The sequence below is a fragment of the Hypanus sabinus genome, chromosome 6 (genome assembly GCF_030144855.1).
Source record: "Hypanus sabinus isolate sHypSab1 chromosome 6, sHypSab1.hap1, whole genome shotgun sequence".
NCBI lineage: Eukaryota > Metazoa > Chordata > Chondrichthyes > Myliobatiformes > Dasyatidae > Hypanus > Hypanus sabinus.
Window position 1 is genome coordinate 85,963,298 of NC_082711.1, and position 22,018 is coordinate 85,985,315.

Genomic DNA, 22,018 nt, shown 5'->3' on the forward strand with positions numbered 1-22,018 from the left:
GTGCCAGAACCTTCAATGACCGAACATTTCATTGTCTCCCAATGTGTTCAGCTTCCATTTCTTTTTAATAGTGTTGATGTGAAACGCTTTAAGACATCCTGATACATAAATAGAAACTGTTGATGCTGTATTGTTGTGGATCGTAATTACTGGAATGAATTTTCAAGTGAAATATAACTCTAATAATTAGAATATGATATGATAAGTTCAATAGCATAAATGTGTGTATGACTTGCTGGAAAGGCTTGATTCAAGATGCCATGTTATTATTGGCTCAGGTTTATCAGATGTAACACTGTATGGGTCTGAACATTCTCAATACTTTGATACTAAAGAGTGCTATTAAACAAGGAAAGGAAATTGACAGACAAGCTTTGAAGCAGTTGTGGCTTAATTCTGTCAGTGGGGGAGGAAGTATTTTGGACTGTTCTCTTTCTCAGGCTGTGAAACTGGCAGCCTGGTGCCAATGCTTTTGAATCAAATTTAACAAGGCAAATTGGAATGAATGTTTTCTCTGTCAGGTGGGTCCTGTAATGCAATCTTGCTGTATCTGCTCTCCTCCTGTGCCGCAACAGATGCTTCTACTTCATTGTTGACTTGGCACTGTTCTAACAGTTGTCCATCTTTTAAGATGAATACAAAGTAACAAAAATTCTTTTCAGTCAGCTTTAATGTTGTAATGTATTCACATATATTTTAAATAACAGCTACTTCAGAAGCCAGAGCTTGTGTTTAGTTAGTAATGCATTTAAAACAAAGCTGTCAGCATTTGACATTGAATAATTTCTCAAACGTGAACTTTAAGTAAACCATTTTGGAGATAAAGTGATGTGTTAAAGAATATATATAATAAACAAATCTATGTATTTAAAGGGGAAGCTCACTGGGTGAAATATTTACAGGGAGAATTTCTAGTATTATTTTCCATAGAACACAATGTAACAGAAAATAACATTACATTAAGCAACTGACTGTACATTAATTCTTTAAGTATAAAACTGTTCAAATACCACTTTAGTACAAATAGTGATGAATAGAATGAAGGAATACAATCATCCTCACGGAGGTTTTGTGATTACGCAGATTCAGTTGTTATTTTTTATTGATTTTTGCTTATTTTGAACAAGAATTCATTATTCCACTGTAAACATCAGGAACCAACACAATCTGCCTACGATGAAATCCTGGTAGTCTTAATTAATTATTTCAGAGCTTTTTGACAACTAATAGTTCTGCAATCAGAACATGTCATGTCCTGATGCCACCACTGCCTCGGGTTAAATAACAAATCAGGTCCCAGTAACCAGAACCCGTGGAATACGTGTAAGAAGAACATCACATGTTGTGGAGCTCCCTTTGCCACCCTCAACTTAAAATGACAGTCAATTAGGTCGAGGCAGGTCAGAAGTGTAAGTGCACCCTGCCTACTGTAATGGTCCAGATTGCCTCCAGCTTCACTCACATCATTTCCACTAGGGGCAAGGACCAAATCAATGCCATCTTTTGCAGTAAAATTAAATGGAATTTATGTTAGATTGAAATTTGATGCTGTAATTTAATATTGGCATTGCAACTATAGAGACAACAGTTCGTTTTAACTACAATCTCCTGATGCAAACAAAGTAGCAGTGCACTTAAGTATCAAGTTGTTTATGGAATAAGAACAATATTGTCAGAAATGCTTGACAGCTCAGTTAGTATCCATGAAGGGAGAAACAGAGCTATGACTTTGGGCTGATGACCTTTCATCAGTACAGGGTCATTTGTGTTCTTAAAGTGGAACTGTAGAGGCTCACTTGATAGACAGAAATCTTATCTATTTCAGGTGAGAGTGTACCTCTAAGGAGCAGATCCAAATGATAGGACATAAAGGGGAGTCTAGTTGCGTTTCTGAGGCACAAATAATTTGCTTTGGAATCCTTTATTTTAGGAACAGGCTGAATTCCTGCCTTTTCATACCTGCGGGTTTGACAAGACAGTCAGTTTAACAAAAGTGAGATGTGGGTCTCAGTGATCGGAGGATTTATCTCAGGTGTTTATCCCCGCAGTATTTTTTATGTAGATGTGCTGATGGTGGTCAAATATTTAAATAGGTATATATCAATTTAATTCCACCACCACGACAATAATTTTAATTATACATGTTCAATGGTTTTAGCCACAGTCTGGGTGTCATCACTAAACAGTCACCTGGTAGTTAATTCATCCTTTCCGAAAAGGAGACGTTTTTCCTTTAGAAATGCGTCATCGATTACAATTCTCAGTTCTTCTCTTCAGGAATGAGAATTTAAACCCTTCTTTTTAAACACTCTTTCACTGGAAGTTCATGGCAATGAATATTCAGTATGTCACATGTGAAGTTTTGAAGTAGGAATGTAAGAAGCTGTGGAGAGCAGTGAATTCTGCTCAAAGCATCATGGGTGCACCTATCCCTACCCATCACTGGTGGTATCCCCACCATCCAGGCCATGTCATCTTCTTGCAGCTACCATTGAATAGGAATTACAGAAGCTGAAGTCCAACACCATCAGGTTTATGAACAGTTCAAACATCCTGTCCTTGAACCCACTGGCAAAACACCAATCACTACAGTTTAGCAACTCTTTGACTACCTCCAACCAAAATGGAGTTTGCTTTGTTGTAATTGTGTGAAAAATTATGATTAATTTGTGTTTTTCTTGTGAATGATGCTGATATGATCATACGTGCCTATGATACATGTACTGTTTCATTGCAGCTGTGTATATGCGTACCTGTGCATTTGACACAAATTCAACTTTGAACAGTGTTATTATCTAGGCAAGATTGTTCATTCATCACCTGAATCTGGAAACACTAGTGGTTACTTGACATTTTTTTCTCATCTGTGCACTGTCAGATCCATAGCATTTCTTGCAATGAAATACCTTTCCAGTATCATGGGAGCACAAATTCCCCAGGCTCTATCTAACTATATGGTAAGTAAGTCTGTAAAAGATCTTCCTTGTTCATTATTTCTAGTGAAACAGTAAAGCATTCTGCAATAACATATTTACAATCTCAGTAGAAATATTGAACAGGAGAAACCTTCACAAATGTTCTAATGATGTGGCTAAAAATAGAGATTTGGAGAATTTCTCACCCATTCTTTTGACTTCACCACTTAGTATAGAGAAACTTAGCATTGCCTATTAATCAAACATTAGAATGTTATATTTTAAAAAACAGTAGTTAGAAAAGCAAGTTTAAAATATCTTGAAAAATATCTACTCCAAAATTAGTTTCATCAGCTCCAATCTACTTTGGTGAAATCAAGATCTCAGTCACTTCCTGTTTTGTGAAATGTCATTTTGCATTCCAGGATAGAAGGGCATTTGCTTCTGCAGACGGGCTGTGTAGAAATGCCTCTGGGTGCTTGTGCTGAACCCAAGCACAAGCGTTAGCTGTCCTGCTTATTTGCCTCCAGCACACGTGGTTCGGATGACCTCAGTGGAACTTTACGAGCAGGCTTGAGCGCTCCCAGACACAGTGTTGCTCATTTCCATCCGAGCAGCAATTTTTGAAGAGAAAAAAATCCCTCTCTCAATATCATACTTTATAGATTCTACAAAGTATTTGCAAAATCTAACCAATGAATTCAATCCACATGCATGGGTTGAAGACAGCTTCACATAACATAAGGACAAGTTATACCAGAGCAAAATGTCAGCTTTGAGAGAACATAGAATGTGAGTTTTAGTGAATATTTCTTATTCTGCACTATGTTCAACATATTGTACTAACAACCGTAAAATCTTGACTCTTGCGTACACTGTTGACTAGTTCTCCATTAAAGAACTGACTTGGAAAGGACTTTCTGGCCCTGCCTGCTTGTCTGGTTTGGCCTCTTCATTCTCCAGTGCCAAGGTACAGTTCACAGAGCTCCATACAACTGCTTAACGGATGCTATTTGCTAACTTGCTGGAAACAAACCACAGCAAGGAAGAAGAGCCAAATTATAGTGTTGCTAATAGATGGATAGGCCATGAGTGTGCAAAGGTACAGTTTGATGACGACTTTCAAGCTAGCTGTGATGGATTTCATTTTGAAACATACAATCATGCTTATCCCACTAGTCTAGGCACACTATTTCCTTTATATGTGCAGTTGTTTTTCTCCGTTAAAACCAAAACATGAGGAAGATGTACCAAATAATCCCTGTAAACCTGTAAATTAAGAACAACTTTCACCACTTCCCCAAACGAGCATTAAAGAAAAGAATGGTTTTAGGGCCAAGGGCTAAATCTTCAAGGCCTCTTAATTTTCACGAGAAGCAGAGCAGAACTCATGGAATAAATCAGCCTCCAGAGCTTGGATTTGTGCTTGGCCTGGAACTGCCAGATAGTGCCCCATTGGGATAAGTTGTGTACCACCTTGGCGTTCGTTTACACTCCATGATCCTGGTGCAGATTTTTGAAGTATTCTTAGCCAGACTTTTGTAGTAGACCATGTTTTTTAAGAAGGATGTGTAGCCATAGAAATGTCACACTTGTCAACTGACAGCTCCATTTTCCAGTCAGATTTCTGAAAGCAGTACTGTATGAAATATTGAAACATCTGCCTTGACTGGCCCCCTTCTTGACTGCCACTGCCAGCAAAGTGTTTACCTTTTTTCCCTGCTGTGTTGGGTTGCTTATTTTAGAGACTGACAGTTGATATTGGACTCTGTGTTTTAATGGGTAAAATGGGAAGCAGTTGTTTTTATCTTTCAGTCAAGTCAAGCGTACGTCTCTTTTGATTTCAAGGCAGTAATTTCAGAATCCTCCATGAACTTGCCGTTTATATGTTCGCTGTTGCTATCTTGAAGATTGGGGTAAATGGGAACCTCAGTGATGGATGTTGCTGTGTATGAGGTTGAGCGCATGGAGCAGTGTTCCCGCTGTTTCTGACCCAGCTGTATTTTGTACTGCATCCACTGCCTCTTCAGAGCTGCTTGCACCTAAAATTTGACATAAGACACCAGAAATACATCACAAATTTGACATTATCAGCTTTGTTACATCTGCATTATTAGATTACTGATATATTATCAACGTAATTTATTACATTGCTGATATATATATACTCTGATGCTTTAATCACCCAACTCTTGAATTTCAGGATTACTCAGGCCATGCTAGAGTTTAGTTGATAGTCAACTACATTGCAACATGTCTGGAGTCATACGCAGACCAGGTTAACTAAAGGCGGCAAATATTCTTTCCTGAAGAACCAGCAGGGAACCAGCTGGATTCTTGTAATAAACTAGCAGTTTCAGAGCACTGCTAGATTTTTATTCCAGGTTTATTTCTGAAGAAGTCGACTGAATTTAAATTCTCCAGCTTCCATTAGTGGGACTTGAATTTTTATTTCCAGATTATTAGTATGGATCTTTCAGTTGCTTATCCTCTAGAATAACTACAATGCTTTCACACGTAAGGCACCATATTCTTGTAAACCCTTTTTTGTTTTAATATTAGCAAGAGCAGTAATTGGCCACTTGATGTTATCTCAGAAATATCCAGGTCCTGATACTCCATCAGCATGATCCTCATGCAGACATGGTGTCTCAAAACATCAGAGTGTCTGCTTGCCTATGATGCTTCTTTGATATGGGTTTACTGGTAATCACAGCACCTTTATACAGTCAGGAGTCCGTGGATTGGATGCACAGACAGAGATCCTACCTTGAGCATTGTCTTCCTGGATTTCTACTCTGCTTGACTTAGAGTTGTAACCTGCCCAGAGGTCTTTATTGACTGAACACACTTACATCTCCCAACTATTTAACAAAGGCAAGTATATTCCATGACATTTACTACCACACTTCTCCCTCTCTTGGATGGTAAGGTTGCACAATTACTCACAAATATAGCATGATAAGCTAAATTCCAAATGCTCAACGTGGTTAAAGTGACCATTAGTGATATCACAGTCAATAGCCGGGCAGCAACCACAGAAGGTGTCATGGAACAGTTTACAGCACAATACAGGGCCTTTGATTTCATGCCAAACCTCTAACCTACTCCAAGATCAATCTAGCCCTTTCCCCCTGTATAACTCTCCATTTTTTTTATCATCCATGTGTCTATCTAAGTGTCCCTAATGCTCCTGCCTCTATCACTGCTCCTTACTGGGCATCCTACACACCCACCACATTTTGTGTAAAAAAATTACCTGTGACATCTCCACTATACCTTCCTCCAATCAACTTGCAATTAAACCCTCTTAGACTAGCCATTTCTGCCCAGCGATGAAGGTGCTGGCTGTCCACTCGGTCAATGCCTCTTATCCTTTTGTTCATCTCTATCGAGTCACCTCTCATCCTCCATTGCTTTAAAGCAAAAAGCCCCAGCTCACTCAACCTTTCAAATGTGTCCTCATTTCTGGTCTTTATTCTCTCATCCCACACCATCCTCAACCTACAATCTGTTCTTAGTTTCAAGTACAAATATTGTGAGCATGTTCCACTCATTTCATCAATACTGTCTCTCACCTCCATCTCCAGCACCACAACCCTGTTCTTGTGGCCTTCTGACTTGCACCTAAGGACTGTAAACTGAGCAGGGAAGTGCTAAGAACGGAGAAACACATTTTAGAACTGTCAGTCCCGAGTACAGATATTGACACTGTGTGTGCTTAAGAGGTTAGCCCAGAGTGTTCTCTAGGTTATGAGAACATTGACCTAGAGGTATGTGTTCCTACTTCAAGTATTAGGGATCTGATATCAGTGCAGAGGAGAAAGGGATACCGCTATTGCAGAGAGCACAACTGTGTATGAGTTCCGTTGTAAAACTTCAACTTAGTTTAAACAGTAGTCTGATAGGAACGTTGGCACCTCTGCGTAAAAGTCTGAATATAATATCAGAATCATAGAGTCAAAGAGTCAACAGCATTGAAACAGGCCATTCAGCCCAACTGTTTGATGCAGACCAAGATTCCCATCTATGCTAGGCCCATATCCCTCTAAACCTTTCCTATCCACCTAGCAAATATCTCTTTAATATTGTTACTGCACCTGTCCACAATTACTTCCTTTGCTATCTCATTCCTTACTTATACCAAAGAGTTGCCCCTCTGGTTCCTATTAAATCTTTATTTCAGCTTAAGGCTTTGCTCTCTGGTTCATGACTGCCCAACCCTGTGATAAAGACTGAGAGCATTCACCCTATTTGTGCCCCTCATAATATTATACCCCCCTGTTAAGATCACCCCTCAGTCTCCCAAGCTTCCTGGACTAAAGACGTAGGCTATACAACCTCTTCATATAATCCAGTCCTTCGAGTCCTGGCAAAACCCTCATAAAGCTTTTCTACACTCTTCCCAGCTTAATGGCATCTTTCTTATAGCAAGGATCCAAAGCTGAACACAATATTCCAAATGTGGCCTCACCAACATCTTGTACAACTGCAACTGAGTGGCCTGACTGATGAAGGCTAGCATGTTGAAAACTTCCTTCACCAACCTGCCTACCTGTGAAATCACTTTCAGCAAAGCCTGGAAGAGCTTGGACCAACCTTGAAGTCACAGACTCATGGGAGCGCAAACCTTTTTGCCCATCTACACAAATCCCATTTGCTCACATTAGGCCCATATTTTTCTGTACTTTGCCTATTCAGGTGTCTTTCCAAATGCATCTTAAACATAATAGTCCTATATGATTCCACCACCTCTCTGGAATTGCGATACAGATATCAACCCCTCTCCTTGTAAAGAAAATTGTACCCACAATTCCAATTCAAAACTCCTTCCTCTCACTTTAATCCTATGCCCTGTGTTTTTGATACTCCTTCCACTGGATGGCTCTGTGTACAGAGCCTAGAGCCCAGGTGTCACAACACAAAAGTAAGGTGGTGTTGCCTGGGAATACTAGTGTAAGCAAAAGCATGTGTAGATTAAACACAAAAAGGACACATGAAGGTGAAAGGTTGATATATCTAAATAATGTGATATGCTTTTACTAAAAAAAAATAGTTCTGAGTTAATATTCTCTGCCAAACCTTACTTTTGTAACAAAGGAAAAGCATCATGAGAGATTTTCAATGAATAGGGAACTGCAACTGTAGGTACACACACAGCCCAGACAGAACATGTCGATACGTTGCCTTCCCCCTTTCTCCTCCTCCTCTCCATTTTCTCTCCTTGTCTTCTTATTCAAATTCATGCTATTCCACAACTGCTTGCTACTGAGCTGTGAGAAGCAGTTGCATGCCCATAGCGTGCAGTGCAAAGCAAACTGTCGCTGAACCTGATACCTTCCCTGTTGAGCACTGCATGGCTCCCTCACAGCAGTTCACACACTGAAATTACTACTTCAGCACAATAATTTCTTGTACAGCATTTCTATTTTCATTCTGTGCACCGTGACTATGTTTGCATGGGTGTACATTGGACTCATCAATCACAACAGCGGTGCATTGACTTTCTTGTACAATATCCATCCTTCAAAAAGTTGTGGTGGCTGAAGTATTAATGGATCAGAGACTAGCTGCATGATGGATACAACCTGGCATTAAATGAAAAAGCCATCAGACACAGGAGCAAAATTGGGCCAACATGACAATGCATCCTCTGCATTTTACAAGGAGAAATCCTTCAAACTGCAGTGAGAATTTCAAATGGACGTGAATGAAATGCAGCACCATGAAGAAGCCTGCACTCTGTAATGCCGCATACTTGTTCTGCCTTCTACTTTCAGCCATGTAAGAACTAAATAAAAATGATTACACTTTGAATACGGAGAATCAGTGTCAGATTAAGCAAATCTACAAGGTAGAACCACCAGTAAAAGAATATAATGTGAAGGTCCAAGCTTAACAGCCACTAGAAATATAGTCTGTATCTCCAAATTAAATTGCAGTTGTGGCTGGAGCACATTGTAGACACCAGAAGAAGATAACCCACTGAAGAGTAGTAAAATATATGGCAGTTCCTGTTGATCTTCAGGTAGGTGTATTGTTTCTTAAACTCCTACTGAGAGCTCTTCCCTCCAGTTCCTTCTTTCTGCATGATGAGAAGTTCCTGCCAATCTTCCAGTGTTTGGGAGCAATTGGTTTCTACAAACGCCAGCAATTTCAGAAAGTACCAACCACTTGTAGAATAATAACAACTGGTGGAAATTAGGTAGCTGCTGATTCCCATAAGGAATGGTGATGTTGCATCCTTGCCGCTGCTGAATGCAAACTCCAGTTGCAAGCTCAAGAGAATGAGTTGGCTGGTGTGTTTCTCAACCTGCCACACTGAATGATCTACATACATGTAACCCAAGTCACTCTACCCTTTTAAAAATATGCCCTCCAGTTTAAAGTGGTCTCTGTTTTTACAGCTAAAATATAACAACTCTTTTGTTCCTGAGGTAAATTTTACCTTCTCATTCCATTGGCCTATTTTCCTTCTCCTTATAGTTCACCAGAAATTCAAGTTTTGTATCTGATGCACCATCAATAACCCACACTGAGACGTAAGGCGAGATATCGGGTTTTATTGACTGAAGAAGGAACCAGCAGTGAGTGACCATCATATTACATCCTGGAGAATGAGGCAGAGGATTAGACCTGAATCGCCTTTATACAGGGCCTGTGGGAGGAGCCACAGGAGCAGTCAGAAGGGGGCGTGTCCAGACAGGCACATAGTTCACCACAGTATCATCCACTATTTTTCTTTTGAATTTATGTTCTGCAACCCCCCCCAACACCTCACTTGCCTAAGCTACAGAAGATTTAGAATCAACTTTGGAAAAGGGTACTCCAATGTCAAAGCTGTCAAATGGAGAAGGGCCAATTTCACTGAGATGAGAACACATCTGGCCCAGATAATTTTGAATCAAATGCTGGCAGACAAAATATAGTCACCCAACAGGAAACCTTCCAGTCAGAGATGATTCAGGTAGAATCAGGTGACTTGTCCTAGAGGGAAAAGAGTATAGAAATTAAAACTAGAGTTCCCTGAAGAACAAAATAATAATTTTTAATAAGTGTCAAAGTAAAGGACATATGATGGATGTCAGATAGAAAACATAAGAGTGGACAAGACTGATTATAAAATACTTCAAAGGGGGCTAAAATAAAAGAATAAGAAAACCAAGTATAGAGTATAAGAAAAGATTAGAGTCAAACATAAAAGGGGATCCAAAAATATTTTACTGGTGTGTAAATTGTAAAGCGTTGTAGAAAGGAAGGTAATCAAAAAGATTATTTATCTAGGCTGAGAGCAGCTGAGATATAAAATAATCATCAGGGCAGATAGTGTTGTTGGAGGGTCAGCTAAGGAACATGCAGCTAAGATTCTGATTGACAAAGAGGGGTTACTAGAAAGGCTGGCTGTACTTAAAGAGAGAACTGCACAGCAGACGGATGCATCTAATGTTGCTGAGAATAATAATGGGAGAAATAGGAAAAGACCCCAGTTATATTTCACCAAGCATCTGTAGTTACAGAGTGGTGCCAAGCTGTCAACAGGAGATCCACAAAAGCCAAGTATATACTTACCACACAATTCATCTAGAGCTTGCCATGGGTGGCAAGTTCTGACTTCTTGTGTTAACAGCAAATTTCTGCCAAAATAAATTCAGTATGTACCCAATGGAAAACAGGATTTAATGTTGCAGAGGTAGGGGTACTATTCGATATTTCATGGAATATGTGCTGATACACTGGCTTTATGTGGCTGTAGGAAATATAATTTCTGTAAAATGTAATGACTAAAGCCAGCTTGCAGAAAAACAAATGAATGAAGATTTTTCCTGAATTACCAAGAACTCTCTTCCATGAAACATAATTAGTTTCACATTGAAGGTTGGTCCAAATTTCCTTTACTTAATGTGGTCATTTTTTATTATTTCTATAAAATTTACCAAAAAGGTAGTTGTAGAATTTGAAAAGATACTTGCTAGACTATTTTAATACTAGTGATTTAATTAGATAATTAAGTTAGTTAAACATTAGATGAATTACTATAATAGCACAAAATGATTGCATTTGTTGGATTTATATAAAGCCCTTTCTTTGGCTAACATTATGAATAGAAAGATTTTTCATCTGATAGTTGATGTTGAACAGGAAGTAATATGCTGCGTGTGTCCTGTGGCATTACAGGCAGTCTAATATTTAAAGCTAACTGCCAAAGAGTCACATTCTCTATCAATGACATCCCACTGCTTGACGAAGATAAAACTTCCCAATAAAGTCTTCTATCAATTTTTTAATTCCCCAAGCACTCTTTATTCATTACCAAATGCTTCTTTTTGACTTTCCATCTGTTTCTCATATTTTTTTCAAACTGGGTCATTTCATAGTTTTTAAGAATCAATCACATCTTATTGGACAGTCATTATATCCAGGTCTGATAGACACTAATTAATAAATTGAATTTAATAAAAATTCAGCAACCTTCATACTCTATTAAGGTATTCGTCACCAGGTTTTGAAAAGTAAACTATCATTAATTACTGTGCTTTGTTTTATAATTACTGTCAACTCTTATGAGAGTAATGGTCACCAAGCAAACATGCCAAGTAATTCTTCTTATTCCTTAAGTACGACCAGCTCATTCTTTAAGTTCTCCATATTCATTTCCAAGACCGGAGACAAAAGAGACTACAGATGTTGGAAACTGGAGCACAAACAATCTGCTGGAGGAACTCAGTGGGTGTAAAAGCTACAGTGGGAAGAAAGGAATTGTCAATGTCTAAGTTAAAACCCTGCATCAAGACTGAGTGGAGATGTGAGATGGCCAGCGTAGAAAGAAGAGGAGTTGAGATGTCCAGCGTAGAAAGAAGAGGAGTTGAGATGTCCAGCGTAGAAAGAAGAGGAGTTGAGATGTCCAGCGTAGAAAGAAGAGGAGTTGAGATGTCCAGCGTAGAAAGAAGAGGAGTTGAGATGGCCAGTGTAGAAAGAAGAGGAGTTGAGATGGCCAGTGTAGAAAGAGGAGGAGTTGAGATGGCCAGTGTAGAAAGAGGAGTGGCAAGAAAGCACTACGTGGCAATTGGTGGACTGAGGAGGGCTGTAAGATGTCAGGCAGGTAGTGCCAACTAGGGGAGGTGAGCAGTGGTAGAGTTTTAACTGTGGCAGGTAAATGATAGACGGAGGCAGAGAGTGGAAAAAAATTAAAAGAAACAATAGTTGATGGAAAGTGGGAGAGGGGCGGATATAGCTGCTGGGTTGAGATAAACCAGCGCACCAGTGCTGGATTTGGACAAGTAAAGGAGGTGAGGAGAAGGGAAATGCAAACAACAGCTGGAGCCAGATGTAAGGTGGTGGTGATGGTGGTGGAGGGTGGGTGCAAGGGCAGTGTAGTATGTTAACTATTTGTGAAGTTGAGGGGAGGAGAGAGCAGTGGACAAAGATGGGTAGGGGGGGCTGGAGGGAAGGTGGGAAGAGGGACAAAATTTGAGGAATGTAGGAATGGGGGAAATGGGAGGAAAGTAAAAGTATAAGAAGATAGTGGGGAGTACCTAGAGTCGGGAAAAATATTGGATTGCAGATTACCCAGGTGTTGCTCCTCCAATTGGCCATGGTTTGACAGGTCAGTGTTGGAATGGGGATGGAAGATGAAATGTTCTGCAAATGGATGGCCAGACTGAGCGTAGGTGTTCTGTGGAATGGTCTCCAATACAGTGCTTGGTCTCGCTGATGTCAATGAGGCCACATCAAGAGCACAATATGCAGTGGACAAGGTTGGAAGAGATACATGTGAACCGTTGCCTCACCTAGCAGGAGTGTTTAGGTCCCTGAATGGTAGTGAGGGAGGTGGTGTAAGAACATTCACATTAGATAGAAAATGGTGTTGGGTGGACTGAAGAGACTGAAGGCTGATAAATCCCCAGGGCCTGATGTTCTGAGCCCCAGGGTACTTAAGGAGGTGGCTCTAGAAATTGTGGATGCATTGGTAATCATTTTCCAACGTTCTATAGATTCAGGATCAGTTCCTCAGGATTGGAGGGTAGCTAATGTTATCCCACTTTTTAAGAAAGGAGGGAGAGAGAAAACAGGGAATTATAGACCAGTTAGCCTGACATCAGTGGTGGGGAAGATGCTGGAGTCAATTATAAAAGATGAAATAGTGGCACATTTGGTTAGCAGTAACAGGATCGGTCCAAGTTAGCATGGATTTATGAAGGGGAAATCATGCTTGACTAATCTTCTGGAATTTTTTGAGGATGTAACTATGAAAATTGGCAAGGGAAAGCCAGTGGATGTAGTGTACCTGGACTTTCAGAAAGTCTTTGATAAGGGATGTAGAAGATTAGTGGGCAAAATTAGAGCACATGGTATTGGGGGTAGGGTACTAACATGGATAGAAAATTGGTTGACAGACAGGAAACAAAGAGTAGGGCTTAACGAGTCCTTTTCAGAATGGCAGGCAGTGACTAGTGGGGTACTGCAAGGTTCAGTGCTGTGACCACAGCTACAAACGTATTTACAATGTACATTAATGATTTAGATGAAGGGATTAAAAGTAACATTAGCAAATTTGCAGATGACACAAAGCTCGGTGGCTGTGTGAAATATGAGGAGGATGTTAGGAGAATGCAGGGTGACTTGCACAGGTTGGGTGAGTGGGCAGCTGCATGGCAGATGCAGTTTAATGTGAATAAATGTGAGGTTATCCACTTTGGTGGCAAGAACAGGAAGGCAGATTACTATCTGAATGGTGTCAAGTTAGGAAAAGGGGAAGTACAACGAGATCTAGGTGTTCTTGTACATCAGTCACTGAAAGTAAGTATGCAGGTACAGTAGGCAGTGAAGAAAGCTAATGGCATGTTGGCTTTCCTAACAAGGGGAGTTGAGCATAGGAGCAAAGAGGTCCTTCTGCAGTTGTATAGGGCCCTGGTGAGACCACACCTGGAGTACTGTGTTCAGTTTTGGTCTCGAAATTTGAGGAAGGACATGCTTGCTGTTGAGGGAGTGCAGCGTAGGTTCACAAGGTTAATTCCCGGAATGGCGGGACTGTCATATGTTGAAAGATTAGAGCGACTGGGCTTGTATACACTGGAATTTAGAAGAATGAGAGGGGATCTGATTGAAACATATAAGATTATTAAAGGATTGGACATGCTAGAGGCAGGAAACATGTTCCCGATGTTGGGGGAGTCCAGAACCAGAGGCCACTGTTTAAGAATAAGGGGTAGGCCATTTAGAACAGAATTCAGGAAAAACTATTTCACTCACAGAGTTGTGGATCTATGAACTGCTCTGCCTAAGAAGGCAGTGGAGGTCAATTCTCTGGATGCTTTCAAGAAAGAGTTAGATAGAGCTCTTAAAGATAGTGGAGTCAAGAGATATGGGGAGAAGGCAGGAACAGGATACTGATTGTGGATGATCAGCCATGATCACATTGAATGATGGTGCTGGCTCGAAGGGCTGAATGGCTTACTCCTGCACCTATTGTCTATTGACAAGAATGGATGCATTCAGTTGTTCTGTTGGGGAGAAGGTAGGGTGAGAGCAGAAGAACAAGAAACAGGGGAGATAGGAGATGGGGCTCCATCAACCTCAGCAGAAAGGAAGCCACAATTTCTGAAAAAGAAGATGTTTCAGATGTCCTGGAACAGAAAGCCTCATTGTGAATGCAAATGCAGTGGAGATGGTGAAAACTGGGAGAAAGGAATAGCATCCTTACAAAAAACAGGATGGGAAGAAATATAGTCTGAGTAGCTGTGGGACTCAGTGGACTTATAGTAAATATCAATCAATAGTTTATCCTCTGAGAAGGACACAACTAGAAAAGGAAGAGAAGTGTCAGAAAATATCCACTTGAATTAGAGATCAATGTGAATTTTGGTGGCAAATGTGTTAAAATTGGTGAGTTCCTTATGGGTTCAAGAAGTGGAGCCAATGTAAAGCAATTGAGAAAGAGACGAGGAGTGATACTGGAGAAGGTTTGGAACTGCGAATGTTTCACATTGCCAACAGAAGACAGGCATAGCTGGGATTCATGTGGAAGCTATGGTAACACAGTTGATTTCTAGAATGTGAAAATAGTCAAAAGAGAATTTGTTTAATGTAAGAACAAAGTCATACAGGCAGATGAGAATTTTGGTGGAGAGAAGATGTTTGGATGTTTGTGGTAGGAAGGAGCTGGGGGCTTTTAGACTTTCTTGATGGGGATACAGTTGTATAGGAAACGTATAGTGAAGATGTCCAAGCGGGCATGCAAGGTATTCCGGATACAGGCGGGAAGGATCGGACAAGGGCCCACATGGTGAACTGAGGTACAGTATGAGGAGATCGTTACAGATCTCGCAAGAGCAGGCAGAAATAATGGGCCTATCGGGACAGTTCTGTTTGTGGATCTCAGTTAAGAAAAAGAAGAGGGAAGTACAGGTATTATCAGATCAGAGAATGTGGAGGGTACTGAGATCTGCAATGACAAGACAGGAGATGATAGGCTGGTGTTTGTCAGAGAGGTCATTGTCCAGCAGTTGGAAGATAAAGTAGCCACGATCTAGCACCTGGCCTTTGCAAGGTTGAGGTCAGTCTGTCAGATGTGAGAAGGGGTCATCTGCGAAGGGGGAGGATTCCTTGTTAGAGAAATAGGCACATAGGCAGAGACACAGAAAAAGAGCTCCACATCACTGTGGGCCCATTGAGGTTACAAAGGTGAGGTCTTTGCTGAGGAGAGGCCACTTAGCTTCAGAGAAAGGTAAGTCAGTGTGGGGTGCTGAAGTCACAGCAGGACTTGGAGCTGGAGCAAGGAGATGAGTCAGAAGAGGGTGACAAAGACACTTGTATATTTCTTTGACACTTACTTATTTTCCATGTGCACATTAACAGGGCCATTTGGAACATCTCAGTGGGCTGCAATCGTCATGAGAGGACATTAGTTGTGTGGTGAACTACATATACCTGTCTGGACACGCCCCCTGCTGACTGCTCCTGTGGCTCCTCCCACAGACCCCTGTATAAAGGCGATTGAGGTCTGAGCCCGGCCTCTCAGTCTCCAGGATGTAGTATGGTGGTCAACCACTGCTTGTTCCTTCTTCCAGTCAATAAAAGCCGATATCTCGCCTTTACGTCTCAGAGAGAGTTATTGATGGTGCATCAAGTTGGTGAGGTAGTGTGAGGTTTAAAAAGAGCTCGGCGTCTTTTGGAACATTATGGTGGGCTGCAATCGTAATGATCTCTTAGGCAGTTAGTAAAGAAATGAGGTGTAAGTGGAGCAGCCATTGTTGGAATGGATAGTGTTAAAGTGGCCATGCTTTGGCGCAGGATCTCTAGGGTAATAATCTCTGGATTGCTCCCAGCACCATGTGTTAGTGCGGTCAGGAATAGGATGATAGTACAAATGAATGAGCAGCTGAAGTAGTTGTGCAGAATTCAGATTTCTGGATCATTGGGATCTCTTCTAGAGAAGGTATGACCTGTATAAAAAGGACGGGTTACACCACAACCCAAGGGACACCAATATCCTCGCAGGCAGTTTTGTTAGAGCTGTTGGGAAGGATTTAAACTAACTTGGCAGGGGGATGGGAACTTGAGTGATAGCATTGAGGATGGGGTAGTTGGTGTACAAGTTGATGCATTGTGTAGTGAAACTGTGAGGAAGCCCAGGCAGATTATAGGGCAAAGTTGCAGTCAGTTGGATGAGTTGAACTGATGAGCTGGGGGCAAAATCGAGAAGACAGATGTATATAGGACTAAAGGTATTATATTTGAATGCACACAGTTTACAGAATAAGGCAGATGATCCTATCACACAGTAAGACATTGGCAGGTATGACATTCTGGGCATCAGTGAGTCATGGCTGAACAAAGATCATAGTTGGGTGCTTAATTTCCAAGGATACACATTATATTGAAAAGACAAGCAAATAGGCAGAGGGTGTGTTGTAGCTCTGTTGGTAAAAGTAAAATAAAATAAAATCCTTATAAGAGATACTATAGGATTGTGAGATGTAGAATCATGTGGGTAGTGTTAAGAAACTATAAGGGTAAAAAGACCCTGATGGTAGTTACCATATATACAGGCCTTCCAACAGTGGGCAGGATGCAGGATATAAATTACAAAGGGAGATACAAAAGGCAAGCAATAATGACAATTTTACAATAATCATGGGGCATTTCAATGGGGCAGGTAGATTGGGAAAATCAAGTTGGTGCTGGATCATAAGAGAAGGATTTTGTAGAATGCTTACAAGTTTTTTTCAGGGCAGTTTATAGTTCAGCCTAGTACAGGAAAGGTATTTCTGGATTGGGTGTTGTGTAGTGAACCAGATTTGGTGAGGGAGCTTAAGGTAAAGGAACCCTTAGGAGTCAGTGATCATGATATGATAGAATTCATCCTGCAATTTGAGAGAGAGAAGTGGGGGAATACCAAATGTATCAGTATTACAGTGGAGTAGAAGAAATTACAGAAGCCCAAGAGAGGAGCTGACCAAAGTTGATTGGAAAGGGACACTATCAGGTATGAAGACAGACAAGCAATAGTTGGAGTTTCTGGGGGCAATTTGAAATGTGGAAGGTAGATACATCCCAAAGATAAAGACAAATTTGAAAGGAAGGATGAACCATTTGCAGGTGACAAGGGAGGTAAAAGGCAGCATAAAAGCAAAAGAGCGGGCATGGAATGTAGCAAAAATTAGCAGAGAGTTAGAACATTGGGAACCTTTTAAAAACTAACATATGGCAACTAAAAAAGGCTTAAGGAGAGAAAAGATGAAATATAAAGGTAGGCTAGCCAGTAAAATAAAAGAGGATATCAGAAGTTTTTTCAGATGTATAAAGAGCAAATGAGATGTGAGAGTGGATATTAAACTGCTGGAAAATGGTAGTAGTGGGGGGGGGCAAAGAAATGGCAGACATACTTAACAAGTATTTTGTGTCAGTCTTCACTTTGGAATGAGTATATTAGAATAGTTTCCAATCGGCTGCCACTGATCAGTAAAGTTCCACAGGGGTCCACATTGAGAGCACGTCTTTTCACATCATATTCAACGATTTGGATGACAGCATTGATGGCTTTGTGTCCACATTTGCAAAGATAGGTGGAGAGGCAGGTAGTGCTGAGGAAGCAGGGAATCTGCAGAAGGACGTAGACAGATTGGGAGAGCAGACAAAGAAGTGGCAGGTGGAATATAATGCAGGGAATGTGTATGGTCATGCAACTTTGCTAGAAGGAATAAAGGCATAGACTATTTTCTAAACAGAGAGAGAATTCAAACATCAGAGGTGCAAAGGGACTTGGGAGTCTTTGTGCAGGATTCCCCAAAGATCAACTTATAGGTTGAGTCAGTAGTACGGAAGGCAAATGCAATGTTAGCATTGATTTTGAGGGGACTAGAATATAACAGCAAAGCTGTAACGCTGAACCCTTATTGGTCAGACCTTACTTTAAGTATTGTGAGCGGTTTTTGTCTCCTTGTCTCAAAAAAGGTGTGCTGGCATTGGACAGCATCCAGAGGAGGTTCATGAGAATAATTACTGGAATTATTACAGGTTTAATGTATGAGGAATGTTTGATCACTCTGGGCCTGTACTCACTGGAGTGTAGAAGAATGAGGGGGAACTTATTCAAACCTATTGAAGTTTGAAAGCCCTAGATAGAGTGGATGTAGAGAGGATGTTTTCTATAGTGGTTGAGTCTAAAACCAAAGGTCACATTCTCAGAACAGAGGGACATCCATTTAGACAGAGATAAGGGATTTCTTTAATGAGTGGATTATAAATCTGTAGAATTAATTGCATAGGTGGCTACAAAGTCCAAGTCATTTTGTATACTTAAAGAGGAGTTCTAGGCCTTTGATTAATCAGGATGTTGAAGGTAATGGGGAGAAGGCAGGTAAATGGAATTGAGAGAGATAATAACTAAGATGATGGAACGGCAGAAGAGACTCGATGGGCTAAATGGTCTAATTTTGCTCCTGTGTTTTATGGTCTTACTGAATGCTGACTAATAGATAATTGAGACATAAAAGACTGCAGGTGCTGATATCTGGGGCAAAAATCAAACTGCTGGAGAAACTCAGCAGAGTGATTTTTGTTGCTGATAAATGGATAAACTTGGAAAATAATGGAGGAATATTGGGCACATTGGGGAAAAATACCAAAAAGAGAAATCAATGTTCATGCCATCAGGTAGGAGCCTACCTAAACAGAATATGAGGTGTTGCTCCTCCTTGAGAGTGTCTTCTTCATGGCAGAAAAGGAGGCCATGGACCAACATGTTGGAAATGAAATGGGGATCGGAATTGTGGTCCACTCGGAAGTTCTGCTTTTGCCAGGTGGAGTGGACTGCTTTGTTGAGCACCTCCTTCCGGTTTTTTTTTTTTACTTTTCCTCTCCTCCTTCCTTCTTCTTCTATTCCTCATTCTCGCCTCTTACTTCTGCTCCTCACTTGTTTATCGCCTCCCCTGCTGCCCTTCTTTCTTACTTTTCTCCCGTGGTTCACTCTCCTCTACTATCAGATTCCTTCTTCTCCAGCCCTTTACCTTTTCACCCACCTGACTTCATCTATCACAGTCTAGCTATCCTCTGTCTGCTCTCCCGACCATTTTATTCTGGCATCTTCCCCCTTCCTCTCCAGTCCTGAAGAAACGTCTGAGCCCAAACCACTGACTGTTTATTCATTTCCACAGGTGTTGCCTGACCTGCTGAGTTCCTCCAGTGTTTTGTGTGTGTTCTGCTCTGGATTTCCTGCATCTGCAGAATCTCCTGTGGTTATTAACTACAAATTACTGTCACATTGAAAATGCAAAATGTTCTTCATTGCATTTTTGTAGATTTGCTAACTGTGAGGAAGTAACTGCTTAAATCTTCAAGTAGTTATGTTAAAATCAAAGCAGTTTTATATTTCACATAATGTAGTCCTTTTTGACATACAATATTTTCATTGTGCCACTATATATTGGACTTCTTTGGTTTGACTTGGAATCACTGATAATTTATGAATATCATTGCTTCTCTGGGAACAAAACTCAGAACTCTGCTTCATCTGTGCTCGGGTCTCAGTTTACACACACAATGTTTTTTTGGGATACAGGCTGTAGGCCAGCATTGGTGTATGTAGCCGTGTTAGTTGGAGATTGCAATATGCAGTAAGAAAGATGTCAGTCAGCACACTTCTGAAATTCACAGGAGTGATCCCCTCCAGACTCTAGTTTCCTCTTCAATCTCTCTGCCCACCCCCCCAAACACAATCAGCCACCTAACCGTAATGACTCACCCTCCACTAAAGCGACCAGGCTAGCATCCTCTCCCAGAACTTTGTCCGTAGTCATATTCTCAGACTGGGACATTGCATCTGCCTTCCACAGGCTACCCGTCACATACCACAATATGGACATAATTGCTTCTTCCTCTTTTCCTCATAACTGGAACTCCACCAATGTACTGGGCCACTTCTCCCAACACTTCCAAAACAAACAGTCACCACTCCCATCATGGTTTGCCTACATGCTCTTGTGGGCTTTGGCCTCTGTGGTAGGCCTCCTGGCTGAGAGCTTGCCAATATCAGACCATCCTGGGAGACCCTCAGGAAATCTGTCATTTGAGGTTTCACCAGCCTCTCAGAACTAATCAACCAAGAAATCATTCAGCCAACCTTTCTCCTGGTCGTGGAATCTCTAAGAAGTATAGGTATCTCTTCAAGAATTGAGCAGGGTTGTTAAGGACAATACAGGAAGCTCTTAGTTTTTACACAACAATAGTGTAAGTAAACAGCTTTCTCAGGGAAAAAGCTCTTGATGTTGAGAAGATTGTACAGAAATTGATGTAATTTTGTTAGGTTGGGGTGTTAAAGTTATGAAAGCAAGCCCAATATTAAAATACAAATAGACCACAATGTAACTGAAAGCAGAGTTTTTTTTTTCAGTATTATGACATTAAAAACAACCATGGTCCTTGTCTATATCCATTTTACAAGGGCAGCTTACAGTTATTTAGCACCTACAACTTAGCAAAAGATCACAGGCTGCCACTAACAGTGTTACTCAGTAGAAATATTAACTGTTCCACATAAGCACATATTTGCAATGATGACCAAGGGCTTGACTCTGAAGGGTATAGAGAGGTTTAGACACTGATTCCCAGAGTCTGGGATCCGGACAGTAATAGGTATTGGCATCAAAAGGACAGCTATTAAAACAGATGATAAAAATAGATGTTGCAACTGCAGCATAGAGTGTTACAAGGCCAGACATTACAGGTAAAGGGATGGGCAAGATCGTAATATTTAAATATTGGACTGGGACTTTAAAACAGACCACTGTGTGTTTCCTTACCAACCATCATGAAAAGACTCTTCTCAATGTCTCTTGCAATATAATGGAAACTGAGAAGCAGGGAGATAGCACTACAGGAAATTGGAGGAGAATAGTGTAGTGCCAACAAAGGCAACATTATAGATTTCTAAAAGCATGAATGAAATCACTGAAAATAGAACTTTACTGTTTCTTCACTCTTCAAGTTTTGGGCATTACATTTATTAGTGATTCCTAATTATTCTTGAGAAGGTGATGGTGAGACACCTAGAAACTTAGAAACATAGAAAACCTACAGCACAATACAGGGCCTTTGGCCCACAATGCTGTGCTGAACCTGTCCTTACCTTAGAAATTACCTATGGTTACCCATAGCCCTTTATTTTTCTAAGCTCCATGTACCTATCCAGGAGTCTCTTAAAAGACTCTATCATATCTGCCTCCGGCAGTCCATGCCACACATTCACCACTCTTTAGGTAAAAAACTTACCCCTGACATCACCTCTGTACCTACTTCCAAGCACCTTAAACCTGTGCCTTCTCATGCTAGCCATTTCAGCTCTGGGAAAAAGCCTCTAACTATCCACACGATCAATACCTCTCATCATCTTATACACCTTATACACTTCTATCAGGTCACCTCTCATCCTCCGTCACTCCAAGGAAAAAAGGTTGAGTTCACTCAACCTATTCGCTTAAGGCATGCTCCCCAATCCAGGCAACATCCTTGTAAATCTCCTCTGTACCCTTTCTATGGTTTCAACATCCTTCCTTAAGTGAGGTGACCAGAACTAAGGACAGTACTCCAAGTGGGGTTTGACCAGG

General features: G+C 40.8%; 1 protein-coding gene across 2 annotated transcripts in view; it reads right to left on the bottom strand.

Annotated features, from left to right (window-relative positions):
* Positions 1–684: 684 nt before the first annotated feature.
* The window catches only part of calcr (calcitonin receptor), a 240,635-nt gene continuing 219,301 nt past the window's right edge, over positions 685–22,018 (bottom strand). For both annotated transcript variants that reach the window (XM_059972550.1, XM_059972549.1), the window contains exon 14: positions 685–4,957. In XM_059972550.1, coding sequence (XP_059828533.1) covers positions 4,736–4,957 — 222 coding nt within the window. In that variant the 3' untranslated portion in view covers positions 685–4,735. The remainder of the gene's footprint in view (positions 4,958–22,018) is intronic.